General features: G+C 30.7%; 1 protein-coding gene and 1 pseudogene across 4 annotated transcripts; both read right to left on the bottom strand.

The window, feature by feature from the left end:
* Positions 1-5,530: 5,530 nt before the first annotated feature.
* Positions 5,531-11,441, bottom strand: LOC124828567 (uncharacterized). 4 transcript variants are annotated; one of them, XM_088091652.1, is made up of 17 exons: positions 11,324-11,435; positions 11,011-11,081; positions 10,583-10,655; positions 10,339-10,491; positions 10,145-10,222; positions 9,882-9,986; positions 9,706-9,772; positions 9,557-9,618; positions 8,934-9,073; positions 8,656-8,782; positions 8,443-8,557; positions 8,067-8,155; positions 7,659-7,745; positions 7,238-7,582; positions 6,297-6,812; positions 6,152-6,211; positions 5,531-5,947 (listed from the first exon to the last, which is right to left on the bottom strand). In XM_088091652.1, exons 2-17 carry the CDS (start codon positions 11,046-11,048, stop codon positions 5,867-5,869), a joined length of 2,136 nt encoding a protein of 711 aa, XP_087947778.1. In that variant the 5' UTR covers positions 11,049-11,081; positions 11,324-11,435; the 3' UTR covers positions 5,531-5,866. The 4 variants fall into 4 exon arrangements, 3 of the variants coding, with proteins under 3 accessions (XP_087947778.1, XP_087947779.1, XP_047157867.1); XM_088091653.1 differs by having other exon boundaries at positions 7,659-7,742; positions 11,324-11,432; XR_015779782.1 differs by having other exon boundaries at positions 5,872-5,947; positions 6,152-6,214; positions 11,324-11,441.
* A 4,150-nt stretch (positions 11,442-15,591) lies between these two features.
* Positions 15,592-16,322, bottom strand: LOC124828508 (monothiol glutaredoxin-S4 pseudogene; annotated as a pseudogene).

Here is a 16,322-nt window from a genome sequence, read left to right as displayed (position 1 = left end):
CTACTGTAAAGCTTTCACCATACATGCATAATGTCGTGAATAGAGCCTTCGGAAAACTTAGTATCTTGCAATTCATCCACATAGTCAATATAAAAATTTCCAAGATCTCCAGATTAAAATTCATAAACATATTTATATTAGATATGACCATTTTACAGTAAGATAGACTGAGAAGGAATCAAAAGCATACAAAAAACAAAGAGTCGATGATTCATACTACTAGGAGTGTAACTTCAAAAATAGTGTACTTGTGTAACTGTTGTGATATGGTGAGCAGATCACCTTCAATGGGTGCTCTAAAATCAAAAATAGGTGATTTCAATACCCAATTTTGTCTGGATAAATAAAAGTATAATAAAAACAATTTTCATTTCACATGTCCCTAATTTGTCTCCATTTATATTTTAATTACATCTTATTTAACCACCCATTATAAATTTCAATTTGTCTCCATTTATATAATAATTATATCTTAATTTTTTTTTGTACATTACTATCGTTTTTCCGCTATCTTATGAGAGTAACTTCAAAAAAATATTATGTACCTTGTGTAACTGTTGTAATATGGTGATCTTTGTGCTTTACAATCAAACATAGCTGACGAGAAGTCTTATACACTTTTGAAACTTTTTTTTTACTTCCAGAGCATGTCTCTATAGGAATATTACCACTCACACAATTTAATTACTTTCGTATAAAGCAATTTGGAATGAGTCCTACACACATATGAAAAAATCATTAAATGAACTACATTATATATGTTTTGTAAATTGAATGACTTACCTCTTCAAGGACCTTATTTATCCCCTTTCTTAATGGCGAAAGAGTCGTTACTATTATTCTTCTTGCCTTTGTGAATGGTGTTGAGTATTCATAAAAAGATAAACTATTTCAACTCTAGATTCGAGTGACTACGCACAGGTTTGTTTTTTCTTAAAGTTTATTTTTATTGTACGTAAATAAATAATAAAGTAGTGGATAATAAAAATTAAATAGTTAATGGATTAAGGAAAATCAATCCCTATATTGGAAATTAAGAGAGAAATGTATTATTAATTTATTCTTTATTTTATTCTTATTTTATTTTGTGTACGTTATGGTTTGTCCACTATCTTATGAAAATAAGATCAAAAAAACATTGTGTAGCTTGTGTAACTGTTGATAAAAATTGGAAATACCCTATTTTTCATACTACTCTTTCTATATATAATTAAATGATTCAAAAAAATTGCATATGGAATTCAAAATACCATGCTATTATTACTTTGGTTTTTATGGCGAAGGTATAGTATATATAGATAGATAGATATCTATTCTAGATATTCTCAAAAAAAAGAATCATTCGCGCCAAGCGTGAGAAAATGCAAGACGTTTGGTAATTGTGCCTCCGGCCAAAAGAAAGGATCCCATTGAAGCAGCTAATCCCAGACATACTGTCTGTACATCTGGTTGTACAAATTGCATAGTTTCGACACAATGCTTTAAAATCAAACATAGGTGACGAGAAGTCTTATAACTAAAAAGAACCACACTTTTTGAAACATTTTTTTTACTTCCAGAACATGTTTCTTAATAGGAATGTTACCAATCACACAATTTAATTACATTTGTATGAAACAATTTGGAATGAATCCTGACCTTCAAAAAGTGCAAGAAAACACATATGAAATAAATAATAAAGTAGTGGATGATAAAAATTAAATAGTTAATGGATTAAGGAAAATCAATCCCTATCTTGGAAATTAAGAGAAAAATAAATTATTAATTTATTCTTAATTTATTCTTTATTTTATTATTTTTTTTGTACGTTACCATCGTTTGTCCACTATCTTATGAGAGTAACTTCAAAAAAACATTATGTACCTTTTGTAACGGTTGTAATATGGTGAGTAGATAACCTTTGACATAGTGCTCTAAAATCAAACATAGGTGACGAATAGACCTGTTAAATAAGCCCCCATCATAAGGATTGGCCCTAGTCCTGGGGCAAAAAAAGCCTTTTATTAAAAAAGTTCACAAGGCTAAATACCCCAAAAGCCCTATGGGTCAGGGCTAGTCCATGGGCTTTTCTTTGTAACAAATTTTTAAAAAGAAACACAATCACCTTAATCATTGTTCCATTTACTTTTTATGTCTCATTGTATGTGATGTATAGATACTAATGGTTTAGTTAACAGTTTATTACTAAAATAGTATACAACACTTTTTTTAAAATATTTAAAAAAAATCATATGTTGTTCGTTTATCAATTTTGTGATTTAAAAGAACCAGAAAAAAAAAAGGAGATAAATGTTTGATTAAATGAATTATCGAAAAAAATAAGGTCAAACGTTTATAAAGCTTGTGACTTGAAGGATATATATCTTTATCTATCACTATCTCAATCCAAAATATATATATGTGTTTGAGTTTTTATTTTGAAAAAAAATTAAAAAGATCATTATTATCATAATTGTAAAAATGAATATAAATAATTTTTATTAATTTTATAAATAATTTTTTGTTATAAATAATTATTTTAGTTTATCAAAATAGTAAGTTTTAGAAATAATTAAATGAATAATAATGTTTAATTTACAAAATATTACCAACAAAATGAAATTAATAAGATAATTATTTTAATTAAAATATATATTTAATAAGATAATAACATTTAAGCTAATTTTAATTTATGGAAAACAATTATTTTTACTTCTCTATTTTATATTGGTATTTATATATATATATATATATATATATATATATATATATATATATATATATATATATATATATATATATATATATATGTATATATAAAAAAGAGAATAAAATTACAATAAATTATGTATATATAAATTATATTGTTTCTAAAATTTAATTAAAGTTTTGCAATGGAGCTAAACCCACTTTAACCCACTTGAGAGAGGGTTTTGGGGTTGGGGCTTTTTTCTGATCCCCTACTTGAGGGACTTCTTAAAATAGGACTTTTTCAATAATAGGTTGGGGCTGGCCCTAGGGCCATGGGTTAAATTAACACCTCTAGTGACGAGAAGTCTTATAACTAAAAAGTAACCACACTTTTGAAACTTTGTTTTACTTACAGAGCATGTTTCTTAATAGGAATATTACGGATCACACAATTTAATTACATTCCTATGAAGTAATTTGGAATGAATCCTGACTTTCAAAAAGTGCGAGAAAACACATATGAAAAAAAATCCTTAAATGAACTACATTAGATTTGTTTTGTCAATTGAATGACTTACCTCTTCAAGGACCTTATTTATCCACTCTATTAATGGCGAAATACTCGTTAGTATTCTTCTTCTTGCCGCCTTTGTGAATGATCCTCGAGTATTTATAAAAAGAGAAACTATTTCAACTATAGATTCAAGTGATTACACGCGGGTTTGTTTTTTTTCTTAAAGTTTATTTTTATTGTACGTAAATAAATAACAAATCTTTATTTTATTCTTAATTTAATTATTTTTATGGTACGTTACTATCGTTTGTCCGCTAATAGCTTCAAAAAACACTGTGTACCTTATGTAACTGTTGTAATATTGTGAGTAGATTACCTTCCTGCTCTAAAATCAAACAGAGGTGACGAGAAATCTTGTAGCTAAAAAGGAACCACACTTTTGAATCTTTTTTTTTCCTTCCAGAGCAAGTTTCTTAATAGGAATATTACCCATCACAGAATTTCATTACATTAGTATGAAGCAATTTGGGATGAATCCTGACCTTCACAAAGTGCAAGAAAACACACAAATGCAAATCATTAAATGAACTACATTATATCTGTTTTGGAAATTGTATGAGTTACCTCTTCAAGGACCTTAGTTTGCTGTTATTTATCCACTCTCTTAATGGCGAAATAGTAGTTAGTATTCTTCTTCTTACCTTTGTGAATGGTCCCGGAGTATTCATAAAAAAACTATTTCAACTGAAGGGTAGAGTGACTACATGCGGATTTGTTTTTTCTTAAAGTTTATTTTTATTGTACGTAAATAAATAATAAAGTAATGAATGATAAAAATTAAATAGTTAATAAATTAAGAAAAATCAATTCCTATTGGAAATTAAGAGAGAAATATATTTTTAATTTATTCTTAATTTATTCTTTATTTTATTTTTAATTTATTTTATTTTTTGTATGTTATATAATTTGTATGTTAGGAGAGTAACTTCAAAAACATACTTTGTACCTTATGTAACTGTTGTAATATGATGAGTAGATCACCTTTAACACATTGCTTTAAAATCAAACATAGGTGACGAGAAGTCTTATAGGTAAAAAGAAACCACACTTTTGAAACATTTTTTTCCCCTCGAGAGCAAGTTTCTTAATAGGAATATTGCACGTAGTCGTTCGACCCTACATGACACAACAATTTTCTTGTTCCCTCCTTCTCTACACTAACGCTCTTGTCCCTCCTTTTTTATAAGAAGGTGTAGAGATGGAACAAGAAGAACGTTATGTAACGTGGAATTAGATAATTACGCGCAAGTTTTACTTTTTATAATAATTACGCACGAGTTTTACTTTTAATAATGGTTTTTATTTTATGTAAATAAAGATTAAAGTAGTGAATAATAAAAATTAGATAATATTATTGTAGTCATAATATTATAGTTAAGACAATAAAATTAAACATTGTTTAAGCATATATTTGTTCTTTACAAACTTAATTGCAAGCATTTTAAAATGCAATAATACATAAATACATAATATATAGTAGAGGGCCGAAAACATAAAATTCAAATTAAATATTTAGTTCTAATTGTTTAAACACAATAAAACTAAAATTATTACGATAGTATTTTCATCTGTAAAGATTTATACTAAAAATACTATAAGATTACGTGAATTTTTATTTAAGTTGATTATCGATTTCACACATAAGTTTTTTATATATACTATTTTTGGGTGAGGAAAGAGAAGAAAATGCATACTTTTTTTTCTACATCACTAGTTAATTGTATTTATGTAAAATTAAGAGAATGAACTTGATTAATGTATATTTGATAAAATGCAAACTAAGTTGACATTTTTTTTAAAGTGAAGAACAAGTTGACACACAATAATAAAAATAGGAACAAACTAAACAATTAAACCTATTTTAAAAGTATCTTTTAAGGTGTTATTATTGAAAATTTTGATTTGGCATCCGCCGGATTACATTAGCTTAACTCTTGAATCTGTACCCTACATCCTAAAATATTGGAACAATTGATGGGTGACTGGAAGAGCGCATGCTCTGTTTTTAAGTTAATATACTTCAACTATGATTTTTCTTAATGTAACAATTTGGTATTATAATAAACATTTCCTCTCCATCCTTACCGCTGAGCATATCCATGTGCTGCATGCTAGTTCTTGATGTCTTTACTATACTCCGAACCAATCCCAATAGATTTATTTTCTGTTCAATCTAAAACTTAAATGCAGTGATAATTTATTTAGCTTCTAACTATTAGTACTCTATTTTCAAAAATAATATTAGTCACATTTTTATGCTAATTTTAATTTTTATTTAACTTGATCTGTTAAAAATTTACGTTAATTTATTATTTAGAACGTTACAAGAAAATTAACAACTTATTTAATTATCATTTATTTGACCACGTTTTAATTATACTAGGACTAATGAACTCTTTATCAAGAAAGGTGAAGCTCAGTGGTTAAAAAACGTCATCACAGATCCAATTTTCTCAGCCAAAAGGTAAGTTCTATAAAATGTGCTTCTGTCTTTCTGTAGGTCTTCAACGCCATCATCCAATTGCACTTCCCCTGATAGATTGTGTCCACATAATATAGAAGGATTGTCTCATCATTTGTGCTGAAGTTCATAGGCATGTCATCATTTGACCTTGCAAAGCATTATAGGTGAAAAGGTTTCCTAGGAGTAGGGGCTCGATTCTCTATTGATTGAAGTCTCTGTTTGAGATGGAAAACTTCAACCTATGCATACAATATAGATGTTAAGTATGGTGAGAACATGAAAATTACTAGTGAAAATATATGCTAGACTTTTATGGCACAGAAATTCCAACACAAACAGCACCTCAATTTGAACATCATAATTGGACATACAAAACAAAAATAATATGGTTTACCAAAACGTACAACAAAGACTTAATATTCGTAATCAATCCTAGGATATACCTGTAATTGGAATGCCCTGGCTCTTTCTGCTGCAAGAACCCCTCTGGTTGAGTGCAATTCCTACTAAAAGGATTTTACTAAGTCAACAAAGTTTTTATAAAGATATGCAATGCAAGTACTTTCATCAAATGAAGGGTTTATATACCTTTTGAGTGTCATCGAAAACAGCCTTGAGGAAAGCCACATCATGCTCAAGCCTTACATTGTCAGCATGGACCAAGTTCGAAAGGTTGTTAGCTTCTTCTTGAGATAACTCTGCACTCACCAGTTTCTCTCTCAGCAACTCCATCTCCTTCAGTGTGTCAGATAAGTTTTTCTCCATCTCCTGCCGGCTTTTAAAGGCAGATGCTAAGCTTTTCTCAGCAGCTTCTCTGCTCCCTAATGCAGCTGACAATTGCCCCTCTAGAATGCCAAATTTTCTCACTAGGGAAGACATTTTAGTTTCATAATGATGATGGATGCTTGAAGCAGCAGACAGTGATCCTGATTTACCATTTTCTGGGAATGACACATCATCACTTTCTAGCAAAAGGTTTCCAAATGCGAGGTTTTGTTGATTTGAATTTCCAGATACTGAGAACTGTTCCTCCATGTTGGTCTTGGTGCCACTTGATCTCATTTGACTACCAGGGTCATTTTGACTTGTTCTATGATCCGCAGCCTGAAGTGTATAGTAAATTACAGTATTAGGTCATTGGCTTGGCATGGGGATTGGAATGATTGCTACTGATATTTAATACAATCTATTCCTAACATCAGAATAAATAGTTCTGACCTTATGGACTACTGAAAATAATACACTTATATGTGAATGTGATGATAGGAAAGGAGTGAGAGATGCATCAAGTGAACCCTAGTAGAGATGACAACATAAGCAGCTTGGCTTTTCAACAAAAATGATAACAAAAACTTAATTTTCCGCACATGCAATGCAACTGAATGAATGGCAGTGACTAGGACAGTGTCATAGTGACATGGTCTAACCCAGCAATGAAGCAGGGAGACAGGATCAGAAAAGAAGCTGATTACATTGTCTGTAACTATGTAGAGATATTTAGAGGGTGGATAATGGGAATTTGTGTTTACCTGAGGGAAAGAACTTTCATCTTCTGAAAGTTTGTCGATCCTGACATCTGGATTGTATTCTTCATGATGATCAAATTGCCTGCGAAGGGAGATCTTGGTAGGGAGGGAATTGGAATCTTGTTCAAGAAGGGTTTCAGACAGAGATTTCCTTTCAGAACCGTGTTCAATTACAGATGCAAGATTTTGTCGCACAACAGAGTCAATCAAATGTTTGGAAGAGTCCTTTTTAAGTTGAGAAGCCAATCCAGCAGATAATGAATGTTTTTCAAGTAATTCAGATCTTTGACCTTTGGTCGAAGTTGGTCGCTTTCTTGATTCATTTTTTTCTGTAATCAACACTTCCACCTAATACAATCAAGAAAAAGGTTAAAGGTACCACAAGAATTAACTCATACCACAACTTTATGCATTTATGTCAAACCTGATTTGATGGCTCCTTTTTGGATCCCCCAAATGCAACAAGGAAGTTTTTATCCTTGTGTTGCACGAGTACAAGGCTAAAACCCTGCTATCATAACAGAAATAAAAAACCATGCTTGTTTAATACTGTATAAAGTCAAGCATACAAAAAAAAGGAACTACTGCTGGAGATTGAAGAATTAAGTCAGGAAATGTAAGATACATGGTAAACTAATTGATAGACTTTACAGCCTATAGGTTGAGAAAAAATCTAATTAAAAAAATACAAAACTAAATTATAGCCAAAGATTTCATCAAAATCGCCAAATGATTAAAAGCATTAATTTCAATAAATGCAGTGAGATAACCATACGAGGTAGCAGCAGAATATTACAGGCAAACCGGGCAGGGAAATTTTTAAAAATCTAACCTTGTTGGTCGTAATAGAAGATGGAGGTGACCCAATTGCCACAGACCACTCACTTTTTACAACATCATATACCAAAGTCTCCCCGTGTCCTGAAATATGCAAAGAAAATTAGAAATTTAAAAAGGAAGAGAAGAAGATATTTGTAGAGACCAAATCTCAAATTCTCGTGTTCTTATAATTAACAGATGAAATGATGACTGGTAACAAAGATAATAGGAATAAAACAAATGCAACATAGTAACCAAGAACCAAATCAGTAAATTCATGGATAAATTAATTTTTTGATGCTGCAGTGTAAAAGGTTAAGCTTAAAATATATAAATAAATAGTATGCTCTAGTATTATGCATAATTGTTTCCTCCATTAGAAAGCATACGTTTTTTCTTGCTTCCACCCCCTGTAATATACCATTTAGTGCCACATAATACACCACAGCAACCAGCTCTTGGAGATGGATGGAAACCACGTATTTTTATTCTTGACCATGCCATCTGAAAGAACGTATATTTCCATTCATTAAACAATGAATGAGCATTTAGTCTTCATCTTGAGGAATAAAAAAGTTTCACTAAATATAGAGAGAGCTCACTGTTTCAAAGTCAAGTGAATACAAGTCATTCAAGGTCCTGGATTTTGATGTTCCTCCAAATATAAATAGACTTTTACCATCATAAAGAGCTGCCACATGGTTGAATCTTGGACAAGGTGCTGCTCCCCTATAAGTGATATAACAGCATTACTTATTAAAAGTAATTAGACATTTAAATCAAGTCCTTATCAACAGATAGTCACATGAAATTCGAAACTTTAGTTTTTGAAATTGGCAAAAAACAAAAATCAATCATAACAAAGTATCATCACAATTACGTGTAGTGAAGTGGAAGCCATGTCAAGGACTTGAGATCAAACATATGTAGATCATTCAGTTTCCTCCTTTTGGCATCTTCTCCTCCAAACAATATTAAAACAGAGTTAGCCATAACAACCGTGTGACCGCTGCGAGCAACCTACCAAGAACAAAACATTGGTCAGTACCGCCTAAACAGATTCAAATAGAAGAAACTCAATTATGACACATTAGATCAGGCAATGTTTATTTTTTTTCATTATAGAATTAGTTCCTAGTTCTTAGATTATTTGTGTGCAACTGTTTCAGCTCATGTCTTCCAGAAAATTTGATAAAGACTTACTTTCAGTTAATTGAGAGGGATAAAATAGAGGTATGTGTGTCGAAACTGTAATTCAACTACACCAGATTAAAAAAAAATGAATATAACAAATACAACGGACAATTTCTTAATTATGTTAATTATCTGTAAATTATTTACTGAACCTAGACATAATAATACTAATACATATATAATGATTTCCACGATATATGATTTACTAAGTAATATGATTGGGCAAGATATGAAAATTGCAATCCAAGAGCATATGCCCTAACATTTAAATTCATAATATTGCAGTTTTATCATATGAAAATTGACTACCGGTATGTCTCCCTTTGCTTCCATGAGGGACCAGCACTCTGTCTCTGTATCAAACACCCAAACTAAAAAAACAAAACTGACAATTAGAACAGTTTTGCCACATGAACAAGGACAAAGCTATTACATATGTGAAGAAGAAGAGGGTGAACCAGAAATTTTGTCACTTGCTGGGTCTGTTTTCCCTCCAATAAGGAGTGCTTTTTTCCCCCAAGAAACCTGATCAAATTATCATCAAACACAAGAAAGTTGAGACTGGAATAAGTTGCAACCATAGATTAAGGTAAGCACTCTGCGAATATGTTGTAAAAACCATGTATTAAAGTACCAAACAATGCCCCTTGCAAGCAGGAATCTTTAGTGGAAGACTGCTAGGCGATAAGTAAAGCTTAGAGGATGCGGTGGTCCACAAAAATCTGTCAAAATTTAGCACCTGGCAATAACAATGAATTGTATCCAGATCTCAGTTTCTGTGATGAGCCAAGAACCAAATAATTATCTAATGTTAATATTGATGCTTATATAATAGGAACAATGTTCCCAGTTCCCATCATAAGTGTTCCAACTCCAAAACAAGAAATGTACCCTTACCTGCACATCGTCTAACAATCCACTCCCTGATTCACCACCAACCACTACCATCTTATTCTCAACTACCGCAGCAGCATGCTATTCACAAAGAATAATAATCAAGTCTTAACCAAAACCGCACACAAGTCATAAGACTTCCAGAAAATGATCAGGACCAAATATTAAAAATAATACGAATCACAAAAATTACATACATAAGATCTAGGAGCGGGCTTTTCCCCTGCAATTGACAACACCATCCAGCTCTCTGAGCTCCCTGATGTACTAGTATGCATCTCAGCTGTAGCGGACAAAAACTGGCTGTCAATTTCCTCAGAATGACCACTTGTCCTTGCAACTCCATCACCCTATAAGAAGCTTTATCAGTGGAAAACCCTCATTGTTACAAATTCAACCCCACATAGGGAATGAAGCTGAAAATATGACATTAGAGTTTACATTTCGCTTCTGGTGATGCCTGATTGGGCTTCTAGTTCCCTGGGGAGTGTCAGAAAGCTGGACCTTCAATCTACTGAGACAACACAATAATAAAAAAATCAATAAAACATCAATACGGGTACATTTGAAAGAGTTTATTTTCAATTTTTTTGAACTCATTCTATGACATAAACACTAGTAAAACATTAATAAACTCTTGAATATAACCTTTGAAACAAATATGAAAATGGTTTAACCTTGTTCTCTCTTTGATCGTAGAAACAACCTGTAGATAAACACTTACATATACTTATTCAATAAGCACTTAATTTAGTTGTTTCCCCAAATATACCCTTACCCTTAAAGAACTAGTGCTACCTCACCACCTCCGGCTGCATGAAAAGAAATTTCAAATTAGAAAGGAGAAAAGGTAAAAGAAATATTTTCACCTGCCAAGTTTCATATGCCTACGAGAGAAGCCGAACATTTTGTTCTTCGAAGCTCAAAGCAGTGTTGAAATCTGAGTGAAGCAAGAAACATGTTGAAAACAGCACCAAAACTCCAAAAAGGATGACCACATTATCATCAAAGTCAAAGAAACATTTTCCCTAAACAGAATGCAAATCAAGATCGCTCCTTTTCTCTTGCCCATCAGTTAGAAAACCCGTAACCAGCTTGGAAAATTCAAAGTCCACACTCACAAGGGCAAATCAAAGAAAACAATAACACAACAATCCTCAGTGTCATGGCTAGAAAGCTCACCGACAATGAATGAAGAAAATCCCCACAACAACATCAAACTAAGCAAAGTGGATGAGGTGGCAGCGGTGAAAGAGAGGATATACATTAACTTATTAACAGAGAGGGAGAGAAGGCACATGTTAGCATCAGCACTTGACAACGGTGAAAGAGAATATTGTCAAATTTTCTACCATCCAAGTATTACATTCATATTAGTTAAATAAATATTGATGAATGATAGATAAAAATATAAATAAATTTAAATAACTGTTATTTATTGATTGAAAATTTCAGAATTGTAGTTAAGAAAATATGTTTATTACAATATGTAAAACTGGTTTTTCATATGACTTTTTGCAAAAAAAGATTATCTTGCTTTTTCTAAATAGTGCTGCTTAAAGATACGAGAAATAAAACTCTTTCTGATAAAAAACATAACATTTTTGTTTATGAGATTAAAAACTGATATTTTTAATCAGTAGAAAATTAGACATCTTCGTTCGATTCAAGTGGGATATTTATTTTTAAGTAATTGGAAGAAAATGTTGAGTGAATAAAAAAAAAGATAGGGTGGGGTCCAGTGTGCATCAGTGATGGTTGACTGAATGCATGCATAGGTGTGTTCCTTCCTGAAACTTGTGTGGGAGAAGAATGAGGTAAAAGATGGCGTGTATGACACCCCACGTGTGTACCCTGTGGGTAAGGGTAGTGACCCTAAGTTAAGAGACAGTCACAAACACACAATGAAGCATTGTCTGAGATTGTGATTGATCATCATCACCGGTGATTGAGTCTGATCAATCACTTTTCCCCTTCTTCTTCTCCTCTTTAATATGTTTCATGGTATTTTCTATGTTCAGGTTCACCAACAGCACAAAAGTAGTCGTTATTTGCTGTTTGTGACATCATTTAATTTTTGTTCATCTTCTATGATTGAACCTGTCTTTGTACGAAAATAAAACAGTTTTTGTTGTTGTTATAAATTGATACAATTGGTCTCACCCATATTAGCCTCATAACATATAAGACTATTTAAAAACTTGAAGCAAACTCTTTAATAGATTAAATTTGTCTTCATTAATTATAATTAATTTATGTATAAATTAAAAACAATTTTTACAGTCATATAATAAATATTCTACCAGTTAGCTTATATACAGTTAGTTTAAATTTATAAAGAAGTTCATTTTAATTTTATTTTTATTTTTATTTTTAGTTTTATCTCATCTTAGCTGAGAATCTCATCCAAAAGTTCATAATATCTGTCTTAAGTTTCAGAGAAATGTTATAAAAATGTACATGCTAACATAATACATTTTCCAAATAAATTAGAGGGTGAGGTTATTCGTTAACCAAATTTCAAATAAATTAATGTATAGGTTCCATTTAATGAGTAATATTAGATAAGAGGAGCATCAAACATACCCAAATAAATAAAAGACAAGTTTTTGTCTTGTATATAGTTTGTTAATTACAAACAATACAAATGTAAAAGAATGGATTATTATATCTTTTTTAGTTTTATTAAAAATTATGCATTTTTTTTGTCATTATATTGATATGCAACATGATACCATACACTAATTAAGTTTAGTAAAATTGGATTATGATTAAACTAACACTAATCAAAAGTCTAAAAAAACTTATATATAAAAATTAAATGTATGGTTATTGAAACTTTTATAATGTATTTATTATAGTATTAATTGTTAAATTGATTCAATATCATACTAAATTAAATATTAGAGTTTATTAATCGGTATAGAGGATCGATTAAAAAATTTTAATAATAAGAAAGGAAATTGAAGAGTATGGAAGATTATTTAAAGTGAACACTGATGATGATGATTTCTGTACCTGAGATATTGATAGTATATGACGAGAGATTCTTCCTAGACCTCACATATATCATCCTGCACCTCTAACTTTTATTTAATTTTCATTTTTACCCTTGTCAGATGAATCTTTGACCATGAGACAAAAAAGTCTTACACCCCTTTGCATTTCATTTTTCTTTATGAGCGTACTTCATATTCTTTTTCATTATAACTTATTCTTACTTTACTCTTTGCTTTGAATGTCGCTGCAATTCCAACACCGGTTTATTGTTGCCACATTTCGAATTGTGGTTTTTTTATACTTTTGAATTTATTTCTTAATATTTTATTAATTTGTAATTTTCTTAATATTTGATATTTTTCAATTTGAAATTTTATTTATTTGTTTCGTATTTTGTAATATTTTTAAATATTCTTTGTTTATTTCAAAATTTATATTTGTTTGTCTTTTTAATCTGTAATTATTTATTGATATATTTTATTTATTTTAATATGAATTATTATTTAATTATTTGTTGTATTTTTTGACTTTTTTATTTGTTTGTTAATTTATTTTTAATTTGTTGTGTTTTTTTTATAATTTAAAATTCTTTAAATATTATTTATTATGTATTTATTTATGAATTTTTATACTTTTTATTTTGTTTCTTAATTTTTAATTAGTAATTTTATTAATATTTAATATTTTTTAATTTGAATATTTTTAATTTGTTTCGTATTTTGAAATTCTATTAAATATTTTTTGTTTATTTCAAAACTTATATTTCATTGTTAAATTTTCAAAAAAAATAAAAATAAAAATAAAAACATATTGATTAACAAATAAATATTACAATTTAAATAAACAAATAAAAAAATATTAAACAAATAAAAAAACAACATAATATATATAAAAAACAAAATTAACTAAAACTAAATAAAACATTAAAAAAATAACTTAACACAAAAACATATACGAGCGCAATTTGAAGTGCGCTAAAAACAACAACACAGTTAATCGAATTTCAAAATTCAGTTTAGACTGACGAATTTCGAAGTGCTGTAAGATCTAACCGACGTTCGAACGTCGATGTTCCCTTAACCACAGTTCGAACACCGGTTAAGGGTATTTACAATCTTTCACCATCTTTTCTTGCCTTTCTCCTCACAAACCACACAACATGGCTATTACTAACATTCAGATCACAATAATGTATCACCATGGCACTTCAGAACACAAGTTCTTACAAAGAACAACTTAAAAGTAAAGAAATGATTAGTGAAGGGAGTGCATACAGTGCTTATATACACAATTTAATAGATAAAGAATAAATAAGTCTAATAGGAGGTACAAGACGAAATGAGTGAGGTATAGGGAGAAGCACTCATATGACACCAAATGTTTTGTAACTTTTTCTATTGAAGCAACAGGACGTAATAAAACAGCATTATCGAGGCTGGTAAGATCATTTGAGAAATGTGTTCATTGTCAAGAAAATGTTATTGACAATTTTCATTTATCATGAGGAGGGCATCCAAATTTGTGACACTTGCACAGGCCCAGCTGGAATATAAAATACTTGTCAACCTTGACTTCTGAGATGAATGTATTTTAAAATAGTGTTAGATAAAAGTTGTACAAAAGTGACACAGTTATTCATTTGTTAAATATGATTATGACTTTTGCATACCAATTTTATCTCTAACGTTAGTGCTTTTCATTTTCATCTGTCTCACACGGAGAATAATACTGGATTACATATTCTTTCATATCGTTTTATTATACATATATAATATAATTCCGGGAAACAGATAGTGTTGGAGGGGGTCCAACTCCATAATGGACCTATCCTGAGTCCATTTTTTCTCTAGAATATAACCACTTTTCCTTAATCTGAAAGACTTAAGAGGCTCTTTAACTTGAAGATATGCTCAATTAGTTTTCCTCTACCTTGTCTTTTTTCTAACTTCGGCATATAACTATTTGATGTGACAGAGGAACCATGTTACTGACATTTCGCACTCACTTCTTGTACTGATAGATTTATTCCCATTCTGTGATTGTCACTCACCAACTATGTGAAAGAACAAGACAACCTTTGTTGCCTTAATGCCCTATCACATGGTCTATGTTTCTAGTCTTAGAATGTGCCACTTCCCAAAGGTAAAGAGAAATTCCGTTGATTTCTTTTTCTGATATGAAAAAGATGAAAAAAGAGAGCTTGGAGGAAGGATTTTGCTCAATGTTCACACCAATAGATTATTTTTTTCCATTTGTGTCATCCCATTTCTTCTGTTATTTTATTTTGAATCCAATGATTGTTGTAGAAAATAGTCAAACACATTTCTGCACCTTCCCCTTTCTTCTATTTTTTAATTTTTACTTTCTGTCTTGTTCTGAAATCAATTTTGTGAAAATGCTGGAAAGCTACACAATTCACTGTAGCATGATTATTAAACAAGCTGTAAAAATTCATATCATATGCAAAGTTTATTATAATTAGCTAAACAGAAAGCTACATTCAATACAAAAAAGGCTAATTAAATGACACTTTTACCAGTCGAGTTAATTAGCCTTATTATTTATTACAAATTAGCAGCACATACATAAACTCTGTTGTACTAATATACATAATCCTATAATGGATCTGGCCGGCCTTACATATAACCTCACCATAATTATACATGTAACCAAAACAGATTTTGAGTGGCTGATGACAAAGGTTAATAGTGAAGTATCAAACCCAAAGAGCACCTGCGTTCCTAAGCATTGGGATTAAGGTCCGGTTTAGGTGAAGGCTCATGACTTCGTTTGTTCCACCAACAAGATTACCATCAATGAAGACAGCAGGCACAGAGGGATTGCACCCTAGCCTTAAAAGAGCTTGCTCAATGTCTTTCCCTCTAGGTATCTCATCAAGTTCATGAACATTTGGATTCACTCCAAAGTCACTGAAAAGGGTTTTGATGGTGTGGCACATACAGCAGGAACTCCTGCTGAAGATCACCACTGGCTTCTCTGATACCATCTGTACCACCTTATCCATTATGCTGCTAGCTCAAGTTCACAAATGTAGTCTCAAGGATTAACGAAGGATGGAAACAATGCTGCCGAAACTTTTGAATGCAGAAAATGTTTAGGGAAACCTAGCAAATGTCTAGGAGAGGTAGGTTTTGATATCTTGTGTGCATCATCTAGAGCC

The sequence above is a fragment of the Vigna umbellata genome, chromosome 5 (assembly GCF_029865625.1).
Source record: "Vigna umbellata cultivar VRB3 chromosome 5, Vumbellata_1.0, whole genome shotgun sequence".
In the NCBI taxonomy this organism is placed as follows: Eukaryota; Viridiplantae; Streptophyta; class Magnoliopsida; order Fabales; family Fabaceae; genus Vigna; species Vigna umbellata.
The sequence above is the reverse complement of the archived record's forward strand: the minus strand, read 5'-3'. Positions and strand labels throughout refer to the sequence as shown.

Bases quoted from the DNA above. Each gene is read 5' to 3' on its own strand.
- LOC124828567 (XM_088091652.1), bottom strand. From the start codon at position 11,048: ATGTTCGGCTTCTCTCGTAGGCATATGAAACTTGGCAG. The intron at 9,619-9,705 runs GTTCACCCTCTT...TTGTTTTTTTAG, and splicing joins AGCAAGTGACAAAATTTCTG to TTTGGGTGTTTGATACAGAG. The intron at 8,783-8,933 runs GTAATTGTGATG...TATCACTTATAG, and splicing joins TGGCTTCCACTTCACTACAC to GGGAGCAGCACCTTGTCCAA.